Source organism: Ziziphus jujuba, chromosome 5, assembly GCF_031755915.1.
Source record: "Ziziphus jujuba cultivar Dongzao chromosome 5, ASM3175591v1".
Classification (NCBI taxonomy): Eukaryota; Viridiplantae; Streptophyta; class Magnoliopsida; order Rosales; family Rhamnaceae; genus Ziziphus; species Ziziphus jujuba.
In genome coordinates this window covers 28,085,537-28,112,257 of record NC_083383.1, presented here as the reverse complement: position 1 = coordinate 28,112,257, position 26,721 = coordinate 28,085,537, and the positions used below count along the sequence as shown (strand labels likewise).

The window sequence follows — 26,721 nt, the reverse complement described above, 5'->3', positions numbered from 1 at the left end:
CAAAAATAAATAAATTCACATATTTAGCAACACATGAAACGCTATGGTGCTCAAGTGGAAATCAAGGAGTCTAAGAAAAATAATTTTGCATATGATGACATAGAAGATAAGTTAAATGAAGCGGATAATGAATTGAAGTCCTATAAATAATTAGATAAAAATAGATTCTAAATATATTTAAATAGTTTAATTGTAAATTATTAAGTGACTTTATTTTTTTGGTAGAAACTTGAAAACTATGAAGATTTTATGAATCTATAATGATTAGTTGTTTACAAATTTATTTAAATTAGATGCACTGGGTTAATATCAACTTATATAGAATTTAAATTTCAAAGTACAGATTGTTTTATTGATTTAATGGCTTTAAAATAATCAAAATAATAATAAAATAGAGAAAAGCAGATTTAGGCCAAGGCTTGGTTTTACTGTCTTCCATATCTTACACCTTTTAGAACCTCGGCTTTCAATTTCATTTATAATTATAATAGTAAAGTGTCCTTCAAGGACTTTCATCCATATACAATTAATAAAATTTATCACCAGAGATATAATTATAAAATGAGACAAAATAATATGTTTAAATTTTTTTTATCAATTTATTTTATTTTCGACTTTCTTCTTTAAACATTGGAAAAATTGCCTTATTAAACTCTTAAAAGAGTTTCAGTATGTTACAATCATAAGAATAACAACAAACATGGTAAATTAGTTTATTAATATATCATATCATTCTCAGAGTATTCATTTAAGATGATTATAACTTATTTATCTAATTTATATTGCAATTTATTCAAAATGGATATATACCTCAATATTTTGTTTCGTGCAATATCACATCTTTCATAAAAAATCAAATTAAATCTCAAAAATAGATTTTTAATACAACAAAATCTTGTATGGTCTTAACTGCAGTTTAATTATTTTAGAAACTACCAAACTCATCCAATATTTAAATAAAATTGCACTTAGAATATATTATTGCAAATCTTGTCAGGAGACTTTATGCCACAAATTATGTTGTATATAAAATTAACAAACTCAACCATTAGTATTCATCTTTTGGTACAATACTTGAAATTTTCAACAAATTAATACAATTTATCATGACATATTTAATTGTCAATTTCATAATTTGCTAATAATGTGCAGATTTAAACTACAATATGATATAGTTTTAAATTCATAATCATTTCTAATGATTTTAAGTAGCTACTTTAAATAAACTGCCAACAACTATCCTCATGATCACAAAATATTTTAGGAGAATATTTTCCATAATGGTCTGTTTAGTAAAATGGAAAATATTAAAAGAAACTGATTTCCAAAAGTTAATTTTTTAAAATTCAGTTTTCTGAACATGAATTTTCTTAGGGTTTTTTTATAGTGTTTGGTTGAATATAGAAAAGAATAAGACTTATAAGTAATTAAATAAGTTTGTGTATTAAAATTAAAAGGTAAAATTGTATTTAAAAAAATACATAAAACTAATTTTCCAATAAATTTTAAAATGATACTTTTTTGGGAAAATATTTTCCATCTCACTTTCCCATATTGTGAGATTTTTTTCTGGTAGAGCCTACAAATTTTTCTTTTTAAAAATTATTCAAATAAAAAAAAAATTCACTTTCTTAAAGCTAATACAACTTCTTAGGTTTTATCAAATAAAGTTTTAAATCTTAAACACATTACACTTATGGGGTTTTTCAAAATATTCCATAGATTAGTAAATGTACATTTCTATTTGCATTTGCAAAGTCAACTTCTATTTTTAGGAATTTCAGGTTTTAAATTTGTTAATTATTCATGCTCCAGGCATGTTATATATATAATTAACTATTTTCTTTTACTGATTGCCCATCTACCAATTGTTAAATATATGCTTCAGGAATAGTTTTGCTATATGCAGTATAATCAAATACATGCTTTAGGCATGAATAATAGATAAAACATTTGGATCTTAGAGCAGAAAAATAAAAATAAAAATAAAAATAGATATCACATTTGGATCATTCTCATATATGGTATGTGTATTATGATGCTCGTGGATATTTTAGATCCAATAATTTTTCACAATATATATTTGTTCTTCTAAAGACTTTAAAATAATAAAAACAAAAAAAATTAAGTCAATAGACATTTCTATTATCTCATTTAGATCTTCAAAATTATTTTCAACTATTTTTCATTTCTTAATATTTTGATCTCCAGGATCAATTATGTGTTCAAACTACATTATATTTTTATTTGATCATATAAATTAGTCAGTATTATTTTCTTTCCTTTTCGCCTAAGGCTTGATGCATGAAAACCAAATATTTAGATGTACAATAAGTACAAAACCTATTGCCTTCCATTCTAATATCAATATCAAACATATATGTATGTACCCATTGGATTGCCTTTCTTATATTAATATCTGGAAGAAGTATATACCCAAAATTATTATATGGTTTTTATATCATATAATATTATAACATTCACTTCAAAAAATGATTAAAAATATCTTTAAAAAATGCTCTCAAGATATAAAAACCAATAATATCAATAGTCTATAAATAATTTTTATCCGTAGTGTATCATGGAAATCGTTTATTCCAATATAATATAATTAGAATTTTTAAACTTGTTAAATCATTTAAAGATGGCTTTATCATTTGGTAAATAGTCGAATCAGACTTGATAAATTTCAATATTATTGTTTCATAATAAATAAAAACTTTATTAGTCATAACAATAATAAAAATAAATTATTACTGATATTATGTCTAATATATAATTTTAATTAAAACAATCAATTCTAACTTATTGATAAATAATTGCATAAGCCAAAGAATGAAGTTTATTTCCTTCTTCCAAGCATGACATATGAAAAAATAAAGAATATTTGCGATAATCATAATCCATAATGGGTACATGAAATAAAAACCGTTAATATAAACAAAGTTATGGCACTAAATATAGCTATCAATCAAAACCCGTAAAAATTAATAATTTGATAAATATTCATAGATAAATAAGTTCACTTGATAGAATTAAACAATGTAAACAATTACGTTGCAATCTAATTTACCAGTAGTGGATGATGTGCATTCAACAAAGCAATATATATATATATGATAGTTTCTAATTATCTCAAAAAATAAGACTAAAAAAGGAGTTAACAATATATATAATATATATTGTAAAATAATATATGAAAAATATAACAAATATCATATTGCACTGCTTTAGGCCCTAAAATTAAATATAATATACAATATAATAACTTTATAACTTCCCTAGACAATACAAGCAACAAAAACATATTGGTATACATTTTTTTTCCCCAAAAAGAGCGTGAACCAAACAAACGGATAGTTTCCATATTTTCTTAGAGAAGATGGAGGATTTCGCAATCTACCAATAATCATATATATTTATATATATATATATATATATATATATATATATATATATATATATATATATATATATTATGTAGATTTGCAAGATAACAACTAAAATGCACATGGATATCCACAAATTTAGTCATATACACTATTAAACTGTAACTAGTTTAATCTCTTTACAAGTTAATAATTTTACTTCAAACAATTTAGTAAAGTTACCTCAAAGTTTCTGAAAAACATAAACTTAACCCAACTAAATATCAAATTGATAGAGATTCGTGATTATGTGTTATAAACTAACTAAATCTTAACAAAAATATATATAGAATACAAAATAAAACGAATAAGATAAAAAGAATAGAAAAAATGGATAAATGTATTCTCATCTTTTATATGTTAGTTATTCTATTAATCTTACACCTATGTTTATAAGTTAATACAATAATATATGTTAAAAAGTTATAATAAAAAGTTATATTAAAGACCAAAAATGGTAACATATATGGGTTACAAGTATTTATGTTATATAAATAGGAATGGATATAAGAGTTTTATATATATTGTATGAAAGAGAGTTTTTAACATTATAAAAATATAAAATTGGTAATTTTTGATTTTCTATTATAACTAATAAAAATTGAACTTTCATTATCTTTTAATATTGTAATATAATTTTCTTAAACAATTTCATTATCTTTAATATATTCGATTGAATTTTGATTAGCATTATCTAAGAGGATCAAGTGAAAGTTACTCCAAAAAGAAAAAAATCAAAAACTTAATATTCCAAAGTAGAAATTAATATTATGTGACTTAGATAAAAATATGTAAATGATCCAACTAATTATGTCAAAGCAAAAGTTGTAAAAAAATAAAAATAAAAATAAAAAAAATGAAAAAGCAATGTGTAAAGCCACAAAAAAAAAAAGAAAAAAACAAAAGACCTCATTTATTACTGACCGTACCTCCTGTCTAATCGGGGTGTTTTGTTTTTATCGGATGATTTGTCGGGCTGTATGTTGGTACTAACACTGAAAGGTGTCTTGCGCATCGATTGAAGTGCTATGCTTCCACATCGCGCTGCCCACCAAACAGGCCCTGCAAGTATCGGCGTGTGAGTTTTTCGAACATTCAATTGTCAAATAGTGCATTATCAGAACTTCAATAATAGGAGAACCTTTATCTCATGTGTGGAAATAGTTAGTGGAATTGTCAGTTTCCTGTATGGCTTTATTATAAATCTCTGAAGAAATCTATTCCCTATATTTCGAGCAGAGAAAAGGAAAAATCTACCATGGAGGGTAAAAGTTTACTGAAAGTGGAACCATGACTTTTATTTTATTTTATTTTATTTATAATAAATTTTATCTAATTTTGATATTTTGAATGTATAATTTTTCACGAATGTGTTATTAGTTAAGTTAATCTCTCTTTTATTTAAAAAAAAAAAAATCTATAAATCAATTACACCATCAATCAGCCAAGCTCCAATTTGGAGACTTACACATTGGTATTATATTTGGATCCCATATGCTACATGGATATATAGAACTATGAATGATGGTTCATTTTTTAAAATTAAAAAGAGTAAATTTGATTTAATTGATAAATTAAATATATTTATAAATTAAAATTAATTTAATTGATAAATTAATCATAAAGGAAAGAGATTGTGGATTCGAAAGAGAGAAAAAAGGAAAAAAAAATGATTGAAACTATCAAATGAAACTACCATAATTTTTAAAATAAAGTTTGAAGGATCATATACTGAATCTATGTGATGTGATTTTTTTTGTCTTTTTTGATGGAGGGGATCAATGTGGTCCTGTAACCACCTCAAATCTGCTCCAAATAGTGACTGTATATTTCTAGAAAGATAATTAATTGAAATCTATCATCGTGGTAACCTTGCAACCATTTATTTTTCTCTTAAATAGCAAAATTTTATGGATTCAGAAAAAATCGATTCCCATCATTCCCTCGTCAACATAACAGTAAACACATAAGATCCGCTGGAAGAACAGTAAAAAAAAAAAAAAAGAAGGTGGGATTGATTTTAAGGCACCACCAAAAATGGAGAAGCAAAGTACACTTCCTGCTAAAGTAAGAAAGAAAAGTACTTTAGTAATCAAGATGAAGGGCAATTGTTCTTTCCTTTCTTTGTCAAGGGGATTCGATGGAGATCATTAAAAATAATAAAAGCTTCAATAGAGCATTAAAGAAAAAAACATAATAATAATAATAATAAAAACCCTTAAATGAAGGTCGTGGAGTAGCTAACGCAAAGGTAAGAAATGGTGGTGTTCAGGAGAGTTGAGGGTGTTTTTGAGGAAGCCATCTGACCTGTATATCATCCACGTGTCGGCCACATGTCAATAAATAAAGGCAGGAGTTCTGAAGGCTCAGTACTTTGGCACTATTAGAAATATTTCCCAATCAGCCAAGCTCCAATTTGGAGACTTATGCATTGCTATTGTATTTAGATCCCACACGCTTCATGGGTTCAGCTTATAAACATAATGAGGAATGATGATTCATTTTTTAAAATTTTAACACAAAGAGAAATTGAGATATAAAGAATAAACCATTCATATTTATTAATTTATTTATAATTGAAAGATTATGAATTTGAAATAAAAAATAGGAAAAATAAAATTATTAAAACTATCTCATTTTTTAAAATAAAATTTGTAAAAATTACATGTTAATCTATCTAGTGTAATATATATATAATCTACTTATATTGTAGATGTCCGTATATTTTTATAATATGAACTTTAATATTGTTTTAACAATAATTTTTTTAAAAAATTTTTATTTTAAAAGAAATCAATATTTTTTTTAAAAATATTATCAATATTATTATATAAAAATAAATATTAACAATAATTTTTTTAAAAATTATTATTAATATTGAAATTCATACTATAATACGGTATATATCATCTACATCATAAATTTTTCTTTTATAGATATATATATATATATTAGGAAGGGGACTACATGGTCCCGTAACCACCTCAAATTTGCTCCAAATAATGATTGTGTATTTTTTGAAAAATAATTAATTGAAATCTATCATCGTGGTAGCCGACCATCACATTTAGCTTCGTTATTAAGTCAACGTGTCTCACTTTTTAAATGTAGCATGGCGCAGGGTTATTTATGTGAAGTCTATAATATTAGCTACCAGGAAACCTCTTTTTTATTTATAAAAAACAAAGGGGAAAAATATATGGATCAATAAATTAGACCATCAGTCGGCAGAGCCTTAATTTCGAGATGTACACATTCCTATTATTATATTGGGACCCCCACACCATTTCCCGGGGACCCCTTGGCCTTATTTAAAAAAAAAAAAAAAAAAGGGAGCCAAAAAAAAAAAAAAATTAGTAATTCAACATGATAAGGGAGCAAAAAATCTGTAAAGCCTTGTGTGAAAAACTTAACAACTCCAATAAAAAAATATTAAAAATTGAAAAAACAGCTAAAGACCTAAGCCAAAAAATCGTCCTACATGCATTTAAGAAGGAATGTTAATGATAATACAAATTCACTCCCATCATCTTAAACATTTAGAAAAAAATAGTAATTCAACTTTTGGCATAAAAATTAAAGATTTACAAGGCCATGATGTCAAGCTAATTAAGCCCAAAGATGGTTGGGGGCTCCATGTGGAAGGAGATTTTCCACCTTCTATAATTTAGGTTTTTGAAAAGAGTTGAATCAACTTAATTAATAGCAAAGTTAGAAATCTATAATGTTCTATACGCCTAATTAAATTCAAAATGAATGAACATATACATAAAAGGGATGTCATTCACCTTCTATCAGATTAAAATTTATTAAAAAAAAAAAAAAGAGGTCATTAAACTCAACTGTCTACCTCGTAAACGTCAATCGAGAGCAAGAGTTTTTTCAACCCGCATGAGCCAATTGTGATATAATGGGTGGACTGGTAGATGGCTTTGACGTGCAAATGGACACCGTTAGTTGACTCATGACGAGGATGTTGAAATAGTTCTCATGGAAATTATTATTAAACTACTTTCGTACATGTGGGTATCAGAATTGCACGTCACTCTCTTTTTTATGGAGAAGAGAGCTGGATGTGCATTTATAAGTAATGGGTTTAGGACGGTTTCCACAAAAACACAAACACAGTGGAGCTTTCTTATTATGATCATCAGCATAAACATGTTACGTAGACAGTACACCATGGATGGCTTCTTGGGGCTGAGGAAAGGTACATGGACCAAAGAAGAAGACGATCTGCTTAAACAGTGCGTAGAAAAATATGGAGAAGGCAAATGGCATCAAGTCCCTCGTAGAGCTGGTAATATTTTTCATAACAGAACATATATACATATATATATATATAACTAGTTCCATAGTTCCATTTTCCTAACTGATTGAGCCTATCATATCCTTTATCATACAAAAATATCACTCTATCGCTCAATATAATATTTTCCTATGTAATATATATAGATAGAAGTTTTCTCTTATATATTGCCTTGTTAACTAGTAATTCTGTGTCTCTAAACCATCAAATTAAAACTAAGTAGGACAGTACATACCTTGTCCTTTTTTTGGACCTTTTTCTTTCTTGTATTTTGTTTAGTGGTCCTGCTTAACATCGAAATGCATTCATTATCCCGTTCGAATCGAGAAATTTTTTTCATTTAATTGTAAACCTCAAATACTGTCTTTTGGTATACTGTTCAGTCTATATGTCCACCACTATGAACTATAATTAGTACTTTTCTCTGTTTTCCTTATATAACGATATATAGTCAAGCTATTCTAAAACAGCTATTCTAAAACAGGCGAAAATTTAAAGTTTGAAGAATTTAATATCTAAAATTTTAAAACCTAAAGGTTACAAACCCAACTTTAAATCAAATTCTAAACTAATCATCCTATCTAATTTAAACTGATCAGTATCAAATTAGATTAAATTGAATTGGATTTAGGAGATGTATTCAATTTAGAATTTAATAAATTTAAAATAAATTATAGATTTTAAAAATTTGATAGATTATTATAGAATCTCATAAATTCCATAAAAATTTATAAAAATCTAACGAAATATTTAAGATTGAGATTGGACTTCATATTGATAAATTTTTTTTTTTTTTTACAATTTTACTATTAAAATCTTTCCAAATTCATTAATATTCATCATTTTTTAAAATTTTTTAAAATCAATAACTTTTTAAATAGCACTGGATTTTAAAATAATTTTACAAATCCTAATTGAATACACTTGAATTTTAATAGATTTTTATAAAATTTATTAAAATTTAAATTGAGTATCATTGGTCTTGTATTGACTTATTTAAAATCTAAATCGAATATTTCTAAACTTTTAAACAATTTAAAAATCTTTCAAATTGTAAATTGAATTTACCCTCTTTAATGTTTATAGAATCAGTTTGGATTTAATTGAAAATTATCAAATTAATTAGTAATTGGCTTGAGCTGGTTATTGCTAATAGATTGATTTGGAATTGATGAAAACCCCTGTATAACCACTTGGTACTGGGCGTTCTCGCATAGCTTTTGCTGGGATTAGATTCCCATTGATAATAGGAAGTGGATGCCAATGTCACATAATAGGAAGAGATGCTAATATCATATTATTAGTAATAGGATGCTAACACCCAGGATAATCTAGGTGACAATTCGAATTACAAGAAAATGGCTGCTCAACAATGATGAAAGAGTTTGTTCTTGTTCTGGAAAAAAAAAAAAAAAGAGTTTGTTTGTTTTTTTTTTTTTTTCTTTTTTTTTTGGGTAATATAAATAGTTTTATTGTTGCATTTTACAGGTTTGAATAGGTGCCGGAAAAGCTGTAGATTAAGATGGTTGAATTATCTGAAACCAGATATAAAGCGAGGAGAATTCACAATGGATGAAGTTGATCTTCTCCTTAGACTTCACAAGCTTTTAGGAAACAGGCAAGGATTTTTTTTTTTTTCAATTTAATTTTTTTTTATATCTTATTCTTTTAGCTGGCTCCAACATTATTCGCAAGTAGGATATTCCTCTATATATGAATGTTTTGAAGCAAAGAAAAAATTTATGAGAAAGACAAAGAGCCAAATTAACACTCACTTATTACCAAAAAACTAAAAATAAAATAAAAAAAAGAAGTAAACGGTCACTTAAACATTCAATCACACTAAAACTTTTAAAATTAATGTTTTTCATAATATAAAAAAAAAAAGAATTAATATATATATATATATATATATATTTATATATATTTTTTCAAATTGTAAGTTTGGAAGAGAAAGGATTTCTTACCTGGGTGGAGGTTTGAACCCTTAACTTGAAAAGTGTACTCTTTGGGCCAAGCCTAGGAGTAAAAGGAGAATTAATGTTTTTAATATTCAATTTTCTCCCTTAATTGATTTCATAATCAATTAACAAGAACCGTTAAAAAGGGCTACACCATCAATTAGTTTTAGCTTATAATTTTTTGGCTCGAACCTTTTCTTTTTTATTTCTTCTTATTTTTCAATTTTCAAAATCCAAAGAGATGGCAAAAGAAATTTTGTCTTTTTGGAATAGCCTACTTGATAATGACTATAGGTGATAATCCATAAATTTTAGAATAAATTGATAGTCATAAAATCCTCTTATATCCAAGTTATAAGCCCCCCAAAAAAAAAAAATATTGCTAAATAGTTATTTTATTTTAGTTTATTTTTTAATTTTAGAGATACTTGGAATGGAGAGATTCAAAATCATACAATATAAGAAAACAGCAATTTTATCATTTGATGGTAAACAATAGACGGTTTGCAAGTTAGTGAACTTCATGTATGAGCCTTTCTATAAAAAAGAATAGAATAAAAATATAATAACATCATAACAACAACGATAATAATAGAAACAGATATTTTATTTAAAGAAAAAATTTGTGCCTAAACTTATAGTATACATTAAATTTCTATAACTAAAAGTACCGCAGAAAAAAAAAGGTTATGATAGAAAAAGGTTAATTGTAACTATGTTTAAATGTAACAATTTTGAAAACGATTCAATATTGCGCCCGGTTTGAGGTAAATTCCTTTCAATTATATATTCTATATATTAAAATATGTGGAACTTTCCAATGTTGCCCCTATATTAAACTTTTGTAAGGAAAACAACCAAGGCTAACATAGTAACTTTGTTTTCAAAGAAATAATAGAAAGAAAAACATACTAACTTTGTATATATAAATCCTTTTTCATTCAATTGACCCTTCTCGCATTCATCTGTTTTATTCACTTATCTTACTCACTTACTCTTTTCATTCAAAGTTCAAACCGTTTCGTCCTCATAATTATTATTTTGTTGGAGACAAATTTGATTAAATCAAATAAGGTTAAGCATAAAAAATATTTCTACACCTTTTTATATGTATATTTTTTAAATATATATAAAATATGATGTAAATTTGAGATGAAATATTATTATTATATATTATAATATTATTTAAAATAAGCAAATGCATATTGATAACCAAAAAAAAAAAAAAAAAATTAATAACTGAGCCCAACCAATTGCCCTAGCAAGTTCAACAATCCCAATTCAATTCCCCACCCCCTACAATTTTTTTTTTTAAAAAAAAAAAAAAAAACACAATTATCCATAGAAGTTAAAAATCCTCCCTTTGCCTTGTCTTTTTTGGTGCAAATCTTGCTTGGAAGATGATATTCCATCTTTTTTTTTTTTTTTTCAGTTTTTTGTTTTTTTCCTTGAATGAAACGTTTTTTTAGTTTAAATTTTTTTCCATTTATAATAATTTTTTTATTTTGATATTTTAAATTCACGATTTGTGAGTGGCATATTATTTGAACCACTTTATTTGATAAAAACCTTTTGAATGGAGTTTATTTCTTTAAAAAAAAATTATTACAGTTTTGATTTACAGTAATATAATAATACAACTAAACAGAAAATTTTTTTTAAAAAAAAAAAACAAACTCAGTATATTCTACAATCAAAACTTTCAATGATAATGATAATATTTAGCTGCAAATCGTATTTCTAACTAATAACTTATTTCTGATCATTTAACTATTTCTAACTAATTAGATGCAACATAAACCAACATATTGTTCTAACCAAATACTTTTACCAAAAAATTGTTCTGATCAAATATTTCAGTCATAATTCGACATAACAAATTTTGTCATTTATGTCATAGACAGACACAACTTTATCACACCTATTAATTAGTATTCTTTTATTTGAGCAAATTGTAAAATTTTGAAAGTTTAATAAATTTGCCTGATTAAAGTGTCGCTATGTGATGGAAAGATTCTCAGAGCAAAAAAAAAAAAGATATGATGGAAAGATTCGAGCCGTATAATATATATTTTTCCCCTTTAAAAGCTGGATGATACGGCTTTAAATGTGTACCGCACATGCTTGTACGTACTCTTCAATTATTATGACACAAGACAGCTATTAAAGATTTCAAAAATTCAAATAGGATGTACATTTGAGGAGATTTCTTTAGCAAGATAGAAAGTGTAAACAAGTTAGAGCGGAGGTGAATATTAACATTTTCAAATTTGGATAGTATGATTTTGGTTGTGTTTAAGTTTATAAAATTTTAAAATAGCTTATATAGACTTAGCAAGATTTATTTATGTAAAGCTAAGTTTACTTCGGTTTAAATTGTTTTAAGATTAAAATTTAAAAATTTAAAAATTTAAAAATTAATTTTTTAAAAATAAAAAATTTAACATTAATAATAATAAATTATTTATTATATTAATTTTATTATAACACTAATTTATTTTTAAATAGATAATTAATTTAAAATATAAAATATTATTTATGTATTATAAATATTTAATATATTTAAATTAATATTATAATATATATATATATATAATTTTAATTTAGTCAAGATATTATAATTTTATAAATTTTAATATCTTGACCGGATGGTTCATATATATATATATATAAAGTAAATTTAAAGTATTTATAAGCTATTACAAATTTTATTTATTATTTAAAATCAGTTCGTAAATTTTATTTCTTGTTTAAGATTAGTTTTTTTTTTTTTTTTTTTTTTTAATGAATCAAATTTGAGTTAAGTTCAAACGAACTAAAATTGAACCGATCATGAGCTATCCTAGCATGTATATAGGCTTAAACTTAAGATTTCAATTAGTAACAATGATCATTATCATTTGAACTATTTGAAAAAGGAAAATGAAAATAAGTCTTTTTATTTTTTATTTTGAAAATTAAATTCTTATTAATTACTTTTATTTTATTATTTTTTACGTTTAGTTACTAGTAACATATATTTTACATCAAATGTTAATTTTATTTGTGTTTATGTACTCCAATCCAAAAAATAGTATGATGCTTCAGGAGTTTGTGCTTCTGCTTTTAATACATGGGTGGGATCCATTCACATGATCATATTTAATAAATTGAATATAATTTTTCATTATAGTTAATTATTTATTTATTATTATTATTATTAATTAGTTTAAGATACCAAATATATCAAAAGATTTTGAAAAAAAAAAATCAAAAGGTTTTGGATATTTAGTCATTTAATTTTTAAATTACTAAGTATCTATTGATTAATAAAATAATTATTGCTTTATTTCATTACTATTGATTAAGGTTTACAAACAAAATAGTTAATTATGTTAGAATTGATTGAACAAATTAGCGGAAGCTAAATACAGACTTATTTATGATTGTCCAAGTAAATTATAATTAAGCCGTATTAATTTAGATATGAGTTTCTTGTAGATTTCAGTTTAGAAAATGAAATGGGAATACAACGGCATGTATAAGCTAGGCTAGAATCCATTATCCATAGATTTCTTCTGAGATTTATATAACTATAAACATTTCACTATCAAAGTCCTAATATGGACAGTTTTCTTTATTGCCTATATAATTTATTAATAAATAAATTATTTTTAATATTATAATATTTAGGCCACAAATATACATATACACGCATAAAAATTAACTCACAATTTGTATATAATATGTAGGTGGTCACTGATTGCTGGAAGACTACCTGGAAGAACAGCAAACGATGTGAAGAATTATTGGAATACTCATCTGCAAAAGAAGTTTCTTCCTAATTATGAGAAAAATAAAAATAAGGAAATTAATGCCGACAAAAAGACGCATGGATGTGACACCAAAGTAATAAAGCCTCGCCCTTGGACCTTCGCAAAACGTATGAGTGAGAATTATGCTTCAACTATAATAATGGATAATGTTAATCGTCCACATCAGCAACAAAACTTTCACCAGAAATCTCTTGAAGAAGACCTCGATTGGTGGGAAAACTTGCTACATAATACAACACCCAATAAAGGAGCTACGTACAATGTTAGTGGGTCTGAAGGAGATGCCATTTCAAAACTTCCTGATGAGGATCAAGAAGGTCGTGAACTAGTTCAACCAAGTAACATTATTGGAGATGTTCTAGTTGAAGACAACCAGAGTTTTTGGAGAGACTTCAACATCGATATGGACCTTTGGGATCTTTAAAATTAATATGTCCACATTATGGTGTACCTCCAGCCCTACAGAAGTGCTGATAGACTTCTATATACGTTTGAAATCGGCTCGACGCCCACCATAATTAATGCGCGTGGACACCCGCTGTAGAAGTAGATGTTGGTCAGTTTGGTGTGTTTGGTCGTACTTTGTTTAAATGGTTGCTCTGTGGATTATAGTTTGGAACTTTAATCTTGTAGTTTGGACCGCCTTTCTTCTCATTATGTTTAATTTTATTCATTTTAACAAAATAATAATAATGAATTTGAATCAAGAATCACCTTATCATATGAAGTTGTTTATCGGTGATATTTTTTATATATGTTTCTTAATATTTATGTTTATCTATACATATATATATATATATATATAGACACTGGTAATATTTATCATTAAATATAAAATTGAGTAGATATTTATCATCAAATATATATTTTCTTATATTGTTAGGAATCTAAGTCTCTGGATCCATACTTTTCCATCTTATAATACTTATACAAATAAAATAAAGTCATAACTTTTCCAAACGAATTAGATTCTACTAATGTTACTGTTATCCAAACAGGCCATTAGTTTTTCAAATTTTTAGTTTAGTTCTTAAAGAACTTAGTTTGTTCCTCTAATTCACTATTTTGGTTTATTTATTTCATCATTCGATTCATTTAATTCATAGTTAAGTTTCTTGTTAATGTTTCTACTTTGTTATTAAGATTTTATTTTATTAAAATTCTTTTATTCTTTTAAGGCATTAGAATCCAATATAGAAACCTCTTTTGTTCTCTGTTCAAATACAATTGCCTAACTATTTTATTTTTATTTTCTTTCAAATTAATATTTCAATTTGAAGATGACACACCCTGTAATTACAAATATTGCTAAATATTATTAATATATTTTTTTGGCATGCTTAGTGGGACTTTTTTTTTTTTTTTTTTTTTACTAAAACCTTTTCTAACAACACGGTGGACACTAGGCATATGATATAAAAAAGAAAGCAACTCAAACTTGGTTGAAAGTAGCATTAGTGAGAAAGCGGACTTGAGAAAAGAAGTGATTGAGATTTTAGAGATGGAAACATCATTACAAGTAGTTATCTGAGAAATGTTCAAATCCCATGCAAACTCTTTTGCAAGGTGATGAGAATCCGCCCGTGTCTGCACAACCGACAACCCATTGGGATGCTGACCTGATACGGATGACGACCGGACCAATCACTAAAGTTCAAGCCAAGAGATTTAAGGACAACCTGACTGCTTTTATACAGGAAGTAATTAATTTTCAAAAAAGGGATTGTCAATACCCGAAAATACAAAGTATGTTTTAAGCATCCAAATGGTGGAAGCCGTTACGGATTCGGATAGCTAACTTATTAGCTACCCTACATGGGGATAAGAAATAGCCCTGATGTAATCAGGGTGTATTCCCTTACGGGTAGCTTTTAGTGCAAATATGGACTCCAGGCAGCAATGAATGGATCCAACACTTTTTGGATTCAATGGATATCACCAAGAGCCCATGGAATCATGTCAAGGCAGAATCAAAAGCATCTAAAATAGCTTGTACGGACAACATCTCAATTTAGCCTAAAATGTGATGTTTAGCCGCTGATGTTGACTTTTCTTATTGTTCAACAAGTTTAACTTATTCCAATTAAGGGGCAACATGTGAGAATCATTATTAATTGTATTTGGCATCCTACTTGGCATATAGAAATTGATTTGGAGCTCAAACAAGCTGGAAATTGATCAAAGATACCTTAGTAGTTAAACTAGTCAACCAGTTTCCTAATTTGATTTTGATATTTTGTTTTAGGAAATTAGTCTTATATTCGATTTCTATTTATTTATTTTCGGGACAAATCAACTTAGGAAATTTATTATTTTATTATTTTCATTGTAAATTAATTAATTACTAATTCAAAATAAAGGAATTAATTAATCCAAATTAGTTTAGGAAAGTAGGTGAATTTCGGCCAACATGTTTCATTTTCTATTTGGTGGCCAGTTTTACCTAAAGTTTCTAGGGTTTATCATTTTGTGACTCTAGCCTATTTAAGGGCTTATTTCTTAGGAAGAACACACCTTCAATAATATTTAGAAAATTAATAGTGAGATAGAATTCTCTTTGTTCTTTTTGAACACCTAAAACACCATTAGAGAGCAAGTGCTTTAGTTTTGACTTATCAATAGGATTTCCATAACCTATTGTGGTGTCTTCATTATACTAAGGTTTCTAATTACAGGTTGGTTAGGGTTTAAGGTTTCCATAAGAACTTGAACTTAATTGAAATCTGGGCTAATATAATACGGGTCTAGGCGGGAGTCGATGTAGGTTTGTATCACAAGGTTTAATAAATTCTAAGTAAGTTCCAATTGAGAGATGACTTTTCTAGTTTAAAGAATGCAGACTAAATCCATGCAACAAATGATGAACATGTTCTAGGTACAGTTCTAAGCTAATCAAATTGTAGTGAATGCAACCAAATAGGCTAATCTAGCTTCTCATGTTTCAATTCCACCTGCTACCATATCTATTGCACTTGTTATTGTACCTACTATTGCTACAAAGTTTCCTACTGGCCAAGGCACCGAAACAACTAATACACTTACTATTCTGCCTCCTATTACTATTGGTAGGCCCAATCCATCATATGTACCTCCACAAGCTACAAATATCAAATAAGCCACAAGACATAATGCTAAAAATTAGAGACATGGCAATGAATAACAACAAGGTCAACATTAAAGGAACAACCCTGCATTTGATAGTCACCTTTTCATAGGTTAACAAAATCAATAAGTTAACAATGGCTGGAGCATTAACCATGAGACTATGGATAAGATGATTCATGAAGCTATTAGTCTTGCATACAAACGCATTGATTCACGTGCATATAGGAAGATGAATTCATATTGACATCGACATATTGGAGTATCCAAGGAACTTTAGATCTTTCAACTTCATCATTTTCTCAAGAGAAGAGAACTAATCAACGATCAAGCATAAGCCTTTATAGTACGCAATATGGAGGAGTTGCAGGAAATGATACGATGAAACTCAAGTTATTGGATCATTCTTTTATTGGTTTCAGCATTCACATGATATACTAACTTGCCACAATTTCTATCCAAACCGCGTAAGAGATAGAACCGAAGTTCCATTAACAATTTTATAGAATTAAGCTTGTAGTATCAATGGCCGAAGTTTGTCTCCTTTACTAGAAAGAAAGATTATCAGCTAAGAATTACATTACATGTTTCAAGATGGCTAACAATAGATGTTATTTGGACATTCCAGAATGTAAAGTTATTAAATTAGTCTGCAGTGATATGAAGTATAAGTTGAAGAAGAAGTTTAGAGGCATGGGTAGTTTAGAGACCAATTTAAACTTGTTTCCAGTGCAATAAGATTTGAAGAGACTTTGAAAGAAGAATACCTAAGGAAGAACTATTCTAGGGATACTTCTTTTGACATTATGAAGGTTGACTAGATATTCGATCATTTATTAGCTAAAAAGGGGGTTCAGTTGTTGAAGGACATGTAATTCCATTGATAGAAAAGATGAAAATAAAACAGCCTTACGGTAATTGGCACAGTACCTGGTCGTATTTTACAATGCAATATGTGTCTTTTAGGAATAGCATGGAAACACCAATTGAAAAGGAAACTCCAAAGTTTTCAAACAAAGGCAAAGATATTATTGGTGTAGATAACAATCCATTTTTGAGGTTAGAGTAAATATAACCAAAGTTGACATTTCTAAGTTGGTGCATCCTAGGACAACATAAGTTCTCACTAGTCTAAGTAGGAAAGAATTCCAACAAAGAGGAAGTTTGAGTCACAATCAAGCTGTGTAAAGGAATAAACTATACTAGTTTTAAAATAGTTATGTACTCGATGTAAACTTGAGATAGATTTTGGGAAGTGGCCTAAGATGGATAAAACAAAAGATGGATTACAGGACTGCTCTAGGGTCATTTCTGGACGCCCAAAGTGGCTTATTTAAGGAAGTTCTATGAATTCTCTATTAAAAATCTGGTAAAGCATCCTTGTAATTTAGATATAATCCAACAGTACATATAAAATGTTATAATATAAAAGTTATACATATTAGATTAATCTACCAAAGCAATCTAAATAGCATAAATGAATAAATACAAAATAACAAAAGTGCCCAATATAATTTATACATCAGAACTAGTGAAAGAAGAATACATAATATCATCAAAGTTGAAATAAAAGAACAATACATCAACAACAAAAATAACATAAAAACAATGAAGATGTGTGGATGTGATATATGTAACCTGTCATCTGAGGTATAGGAGAAAAGTTTAAAAGTAAAGCTATGAGACAAGCTCAGTGATAATCAATATGTATAATAAGAAAATAATCATTATCCTTTTAAAAACTTTTCTCTCAAGACTTCATTTTCACTCTCTGAAAGTTTCCTTATTTTGAAAAAATAATTTTTCACAAAACCCATAATTATTCTCACAAATATAACAATTTTATATAGCAATAGATAAAATAATTAATATCAAAAGCTTTCATAATTCCATAAGTAAATTAACATGTCCATTTAATATAATTCAAATAAAATCCATATCTTTACATGTATATAAAATATCTCAATATACCATATAATATTCTTGTGTACCATAACCAATACTAAACATATCATATGCCTAAATGATCTAGCGTTCTAAGATATCGTAACCTACTATGAGATGGGAAAACTATCAATATGACCCTCAATGTCGCAAAGGAGTCACAGATTGGTACCTTCTATCTAACCTCAAGAATCACGTGATCAAGTAGGGATGACCAATAAAGCGCACATAACCAAAATTTAATAAATTCATAACCATGGTATAGTATGGTACACAATAATCCATAAATCAATATCCAATTCATAATGCAATATATATAAAACTATTCAATATTATCCATAACCTCATAATAAAATATTTCCATAAGATTAACATATACAAAAGTATACATCCTTATAAGTATATTCTAAATTTCCCAATTCACTCTCAAAAGCTTGAAAATTTTAATATCAATTATTGGACAGTCTAATCCCACCAAATACTTGAAATCCATAAACCTTGAAATTTGGGTTTTTCATTATTTCTATAATTCCAATCAATTAAATTTTTTAAAAGTATATATGAAATATTTAAAACTTAAAATGGTCAAGTCAAGTCATTAGAAACTACAATGGAGACTGAATTTGGTTAAACTCATTTGATTTGAAACCTTCAATTTAAATTTCTCAGAACTTAACCAAAATATGAAATCTATATATAAAAATAAAGCTTGAGGGATGTAGAGTAAGAAACTACCTTCAAATGAATCTAATGTTGCAACCATAGATTGTTGGAAACTCAAAGATAAAGTATTGTTGAAACTTTATTTTGTTGTTGAGAAAAGTGGAGACAATTTTAAGCTTGGAGGATGCCAAAAATGAATTTACAAGGTGGAAAACATGTGAAAAGACTTTTTCTATTGCCAAAAGTGTACGGATTTCAGAGATCAAAAAGTAAAATCCATAAACTTTTTGATGGGATACCAACCAGATCTGACAAAATTCTGATGAGAAGTCAGTGCCAAAGATGTTCCTTGTTATGCAAGCTTTCCAATAATTTAAATGGATATTCAGTCAAACACCAGATGAAGGGGAGATATCGTAAAGAAAAGTTTAAGAGAATACGAGTTTCTAGAGAGAAAAAGCTTAAAAGATCAATGGTGGTTGTTACTTTTGGGTGAGGAGAGGAAGAATATGACCTAATTTAACCTAATTTTTGTGTCCTATAATTACAAAAATACCATTAACTTGTTTTGACCATAACTTTCAAACTGTAGCTCCGATTTTGAGGTTTTACATATTCATGAACTCATATCTACGAGCATTATAGAGTGATCCAAGAGTCAAAGAAAATTTTCATTTAATAAAAGTTAAACTTGATCAACCTTGATTATACCACTCAAAAATTCCAATTTAAAGTGTTTTCTCGAAACGGGTCGTGACAATGGAACTTAGCTAATTATAGGTAGAGGAAAATAAGTTTACACATCTCCTTTTGAAAACGACAATCCCCATTCACCTAGAGAATATCAAAATTCTATCTTTAACATATGTGGACCAAATGTTACTCAACTTGACCAAGCCATAAAAATTGAAAGGATGAGCCTAAATTACATATTACTAAATTTTGAGCTGATCACAGTAGAATAGTATCTCGAAAGATTTTGAAAAATTCAAATTCGAGGTGTTTTCTAGGAATGGATCATTACAATGGAACTTAGCTAATTACAAGTAAAGGAAAATACATTTACATATCTCCTATTGAAAACTACAATCCCCATTCACCTAGAGAACATCAAAATTCTATTTTTGATGGATTTGGACTAAATGTTAATCAACTTTGGCCAAGCCAACAAAACTAAAGGGATGAGCCTAAATTACAAATTACTAGATCTCGAGGTGATCACAGTAGAGTAGTATCTCTAAAGATTGAGAAAAACATGGTTACCAAATTGATTATTGTTTGCAACTTGGAAAAACCAAGGATGACAAACCACTAAATACTTAGCTTGGTCATTTGTATAACGTGCATACCACATTATACGAAAGATTGTCTCATAGCCAAAAAGTGTAGACTGCAAACGCAACAACAACATAAAGACAAATTGAAGAAGAACTTAATAACAAAGCTATCCAAGGGAAGTAATTCAACAATTTAAACAACAATGCAGCCTAGGTAGGAAAGAAGGCCAATGGAGAGGAAGTTTAAGACAAAACCAAGCTGTGAAAATGTAGAAATTATACCAAATATGAAGCAGTTGTGTTCTATTTGTAAACATGAGATAGAGGTTGGAAAGTGGCCTAAGATGGAGAAATAAAAAGTTGAATCCAACTAATTTCACGTAAAGGAAAATAAGTTTATATATCTTCTCCTAAAAACCACAATCCTCATTCACCAAGAGAACATCAAAATTCTATTTTTGACAGATTTGGACCAAATACTATTCAACTTCAATCAACCCAACAAAATTAAAAGGATGAGTCTAAATTACATATTACTAAATCTTGAGGTGATCATAGGAGAATGATATCTCAAAAGATTGAGAAACACATGGTTACTAAATTGGTAGTTATTTGCAACTAGGAAAGACCAAGAATGATAAGGCCACTGAATACTTAGCTTGGTCATTGGTATAACTTGCATACTAGGTTATATGAGAGATTGACTCACAACCAAAAGTGAAGATTGCGAAGGCAATAACAACCCAAAGACAAGTTGAAAAAGTACTTTATAAGGAAGTTGTCCAAGGGAAGCAATTAGACAATATCAATAACAATTCGAATCCATTAGAGTAAGAGGTAGATGTGTGTAAGAGAGAGCTGTCTGAAGTTTGGCTTGTGGAGAATTTCCAAACAAGCATAGCTGGAGCTAAAAGTTTAGATGAGGATATTAGGAATGAGAGTATGACGGAAGATAACTTAATTATTACTTTAACAAATTAGAAGTTGATAATAAGGTTTAGATATTTAGAAGTAATGAACTGCAAAATGGTATGTGTTTAACTTCTTTTAATTGAAGCATAACCAATTATGCAAGGAAATGTTCTTAAGGATGTGGCATTAAACTCAAGCTCATCGAACATCTTGAAAAAAAATTTAACTCTAAAAGAAGCCAAAAATGATCAAAGAAGATTATCTTTGTAAAGCCAACTGGCGAGGTGTCTACACACCTTAAGCTGTTTTATTTTCAAGCACGTTCTGATGGAGTCTCAATGAATAGGGTCTTGAGAGTCAATAGAGCTACCATCAACATTCTACTTAATTTTATGCTTAAAAAGTTAGATAAACATGAAAAGGTGATAACTGAGATTTTTACTCACTTATTTGACCCTTAATGATTGATTAGTGGCTTAAAAACTGAAACTTTATTTTATTTCAAATGGTTTTTGGGGAAAATTTTGAAGGGGAGCTTTAGATTGGAGTTAATGGCTTGTTATTGAAGTAAAGATCAAATTTGAAGAAAATTTTGGCAAACATAGGAAGGCTCCAGGCCAAGATAGCGTGTACCCTTTACTCCAGGCCATCTTGAGGTGAACCTCAGTCCATACCAAGCTCCACACCAAGCTCCATGCTAAAAGGCCTCACTCCACGCCAAATCACCCTGCATGCCACTCTATACGCCAAGCTCCACACCAAACCATTCTCCATGCCACCCTCCATGCAAAGCTCCAAGCCATGGTCCACGCTACAAGCTTTATAACAAGATGGGCGTATTCAAGCCTTCCAAACCTAAGTTCACCATCAGCTTATTTCACAGAGAGAGTGGCATTGAGTTACACCAAAATGGCATGTACCCTTAAGCTCCATGCATCAACATATTTTAGTATTTTTTATTTTGTGAGCATAAGAAAATGGATGATGAGGTGTCAAATGGGGAATGATTTTGGATAAAAAAGAAGGGTGGACCTTCATTCTTGGCTAGGATTTAAGGAAGAAATGAGCCAACTTTGAAGAGAGGAGGAAATAAGATGCATAAATATCAAGAAAGATTTTAGAGAGAGAAGAAGAAGAACTAAAGAGAGAAAGCTTGGATTGAAGCTTTTCAAGACATTGAAGCATCAAGATTCTTCAACTAAATTAGTTTTTTTTTTTTTTTTTTTTTTTGTTCTCTTTCATCTCTTATTCTCTATTTTGTATTGGGTTTATTGTTAATTATTAAATATTATGTCTTCTTTTATGGATTTTTCCTTGAATTTTATTATAGTATTTACTATGAATATGTGCAGCTAAATTTCTATCTAGGATTTTGATGAATCTCTGCTTGGATAATATTTAATTAATGGGTTGATTTTTATTTTGTTTTTTATCCAATTTTCTTGTGTGAATCTTATATTTCTTGTTCAATATACTCTTGCATTTAAGAATTTGCTTGGGTATTGGGTAGATTTATTATTTTAAACTTAGGAAGGTTTAATTTGGTGAATTTGTCATTAGGTTGACACAACCTAGGCTTTAATTAATATTGGAGAATCTAATTATGAATTGGGTAGCCACAAAAAATGGGGTTTAAGGCATAAGGACTTAGGAATTTTGGCAAAGAATTTCTAATTTTTGTTAAGAACTCATAGATTCTATTTTTACTTTGAAAAAAACAAATAGATTAAATTTTCTCTAGGCTAGAAATGGAATAAAATTTGGTATTTTGTCAACCTAATTAGTCAAATATAGGAAGGATAGGGGGTGCATCAAAATCCTAAGTTTTTAGTTCATTGTAATTTGATTTTAGGTTGTTGAATTGTGTGTTTGTGACTGGATTTATTTTCTCTTGTCATTCATTTAGGTTTAGTTTACAATTTCATTGTTTGATTTCTTTTTTGGTTTTCAATTTCAATTGCTTTATTTTAATTATGTGCCTAGATAAAAACAATTAATCAAAATTTTGTTAATTTGTTAAATATTAAACCAATACTCGTGGGAACGATACTCTCTCATCACTCTATTACTTGATATGACCTGTATACTTGTGGAAATTGTCCATCAAAAGAATCTAATCCCATCAGAAATGATGGTGAAAAACTTTCTTGGAGGACTCACGGGGACAAAGGAGATCCTATTTGTAGAACTTAAAGTGGGAAGCAAGACCACTATGGTTGCATTTTTTGTAGTGGAATCAAATTTGACCTGTAATGTGCTACTCAATAAAGACTAGATCCATGCCAGTCTATAATTTCCATCATCATTTCATTAGGTCATCCTTTTTTGGAATGGTGAAGAAGTAAAGATGGTTAAGGCCAATAATTGACCAATTTTAGTTATCACTAATGTTATATCGTCACTTCCAAGCACATTATGGGCATCTAAAATATAATAAAATATTTTTTAGAGTCCAAAAATTAAACTAAAGACATTAATGCATACCAAATATCCTGAAGTAACTTCTACAACTCTAAGATTACCTATGATGACAAAAAACTAGCACTAATTTTGGATTTTGATAAACTATTGATGCTTAAATTTCACATACCATAGCTTATAACTTTCAAACCATGATTCATTACCACGTATGCAAAATTTTAGAGGGAAAATTGCTTTTTTTTTTTTAAAAAAAAAAAGAAATAAAAAAATAGGTTTGAAACTTTGATGAAAATATGAGAGGGCATTTTGTAATTTTCCCTTTTTCATTTGATTTTTTTTTAAAAAAAATTTATTCGTAGGTCCCATTGAGATAGAGAATTGGGTATTTGGCCAAATTCTATTTAATTAATCCACATCCCCCATCTCGAATGGTTTTTCTCATCATTACCAAATTCGAGGCAATTTGGCACCACTTAATATGGAGCTCCATCGATTCATTAGTAATTCCTAAATTGTTTATTATTATTATTATTATTTGTGTAGTTCTAATGATGCCGAATTTTTTATTATCTATACTACCCTCAAAATAATAAAACTAAACTAATACACACCGAAGTGGAATTTTAACAAATCATAGTGCCGGTAAGAATCCTAAAAATAAACTAAAGATTGACATCAAGAAAGGCTTTTCTTTTTCCCCTTTTTTTTTTTTTAATTTCAAGAAAGCTAAGATATAATAGAATGGAGCTTTATGACTAGAGTTGTAGAAGTTTGGAGCTTCTAGGCTAAGTTCCGCCTCCTCATTCTCAACTACCTAAGCTTTGTATCATATGGCCTCCTATTAGACAACAGCATCCTGGGCACCATCCATCCATCCTAGGGCCTAAGATAAGGGGACCCACTCTCTCCCTTTTTTGTTCTTCTCTACTTGGAGGTGCCGTCCTGATACGAACCTAGGTCGATTCACGCTTAAACCCGTATTATATTAGCCCAGATCTGAATTAAGTTCAAGTTCTTATGGAAAAACCTTAACTCCTAACCAACCTGTGAGTACAAACCTTACTATAAAGAAAATGCAATAATAGGTTATGGAAGCCCTATTGATAAGTCAAAACTAAAACACTCACTCTCTAATGGTATTTTAGGTTTTCAAAGAGAACTAAGAAAATTCTACCTGACAATTAATTTTTTGAATAATATTGAAGGTGCATTCTCATTGAAAAATAACCCTTAAATAGGTTAAAATCACAAAGCAATAACCCCTAAAAATCTAAGAGAAAATCGACCATACAATGTCAATTTTCTAATGTGGCCGAAATTCCATTCCTTTCCTAATTCTAATTTTGATTAATTAATTCCTTTATTTTGAATTAGAAATTAATTAATTTACAAAGAAAATAATAAAATAATAACTTTCCTAAGTTGATTTTTCCAGCAAATATATAAATAGAAACCAAATAAAAGACTAATTTCCTAAAACAAAAAGTCAAAATTAAATGAGGAAACTAGTTGACTAGTTTGACCACTAAGCTATTTTTGACCAAATTCCAGCTTGCAAAGGCTCCAAATTAGCTCCCATATGCCATGTAGGATGCCAAATATGATTATTTATGAGTCCCACATGTTTCTCTTGCTTGGAATAAAGAGAAAATATCAAATCAGCAAAATACAGTAAAACCAACAACAAATATAGCAAAATCGGCCAACTATTCCCTCTATGTGCAAATGCCAAATGTGGTTGCTTTGATTCTACCTTGGCTTGATTCCATGACCTCTTAATGATATTCATTAAATCCATGAAGTTTTGGATCCATTCTATGCTATCCGAAGTCCATATTTGCCCGAAAACTACTCCCCAGGTCTGTATTAACCTTCACCACTTAAATGCTTAAAACAGGCTTTGTATCTTCGAGTATGGACAAGCCCTTTTGAGAATTGATAAATTCATGTAAAAAGGAATCCAGTTTTTCCTTAAATATATTGGCTTGAGCATTAGTGATCAGCCCAGACTTCATCCGTATTGGATCAGCACCCCAGCAGATAGTCGGTTGTGCAGGCACGGGCAGATTCTCATCATTCCCCTCCTCTTGAAAAGCATTTTCCCTCAAATCAAAATTAAGTCAGCAACATTAAATTAGCACTAATATTATACTTACCCGGTAAGTCAAGTTTGTAAGCATTTTCATTAATCCGCTCAAAAACTTGAAAGGATCCAATGCCACGCGGCATAAGCTTCGACTTTCTTTGCTAAGAAAACCACTCCTTCCTTAAGTGCAATCAAATCCAATCTCCAAGTTCAAAAAAAATCTATTTTCGGCCTTAATTAGCATTCCTTGCATATTGCTTGGTCCTCCTCTCAATATTTGCCTTAGTCTTTTCATGAATTTGCTTCATAAAATCACCTCTTTTTTTTTTCCATTTAGATTAGCACGTTCACTTAAAGATAAAGGTACTAAATCTAATGGAGTCAAAGGATTAAAACCATAAACAATATCAAATGGTGTATATTTAGTAGCTGAATGCAAAGATGTATTATAAGCAAATTCAACATGTGGCAAACATTATTCCCATGTTCTTAAATTTCTACTAATTAAAGCTCGTAACACTGCAAACAAAGTCCTATTCACTACTTCAGTTTGTCCATCAGTTTGTGGATTACAAGTAGTTGAAAATAAAAGTTTAGTTCCTAACTTAGCCCACAAAGTTTTCCAAAAATACTCAAGAACTTAGCATCCCTATCCGAAACAATCTAGGCATACCATGCAACCTCACAATTTCCTTAAAGAATAAGTTTGCAAGATTATATGCATCATCAATTTTATTACATGCAATAAAATGTGCTATCTTAAAAAATCTATCCACAACAACAAAATTTGAATCCTTACCTAT

The 26,721-nt window shown here is 28.4% G+C and overlaps 1 protein-coding gene across 1 annotated transcript; it reads left to right on the top strand.

Moving 5' to 3' along the window:
* The first annotated feature begins 7,559 nt into the window (after positions 1-7,559).
* On the top strand, positions 7,560-14,146 carry LOC112489267 (transcription factor MYB1). Its single transcript, XM_048476196.2, has 3 exons — positions 7,560-7,728; positions 9,226-9,355; positions 13,430-14,146. Exons 1-3 carry the CDS (start codon positions 7,572-7,574, stop codon positions 13,935-13,937), a joined length of 795 nt encoding a protein of 264 aa, XP_048332153.2. The 5' UTR covers positions 7,560-7,571; the 3' UTR covers positions 13,938-14,146.
* Positions 14,147-26,721: the final 12,575 nt, after the last annotated feature.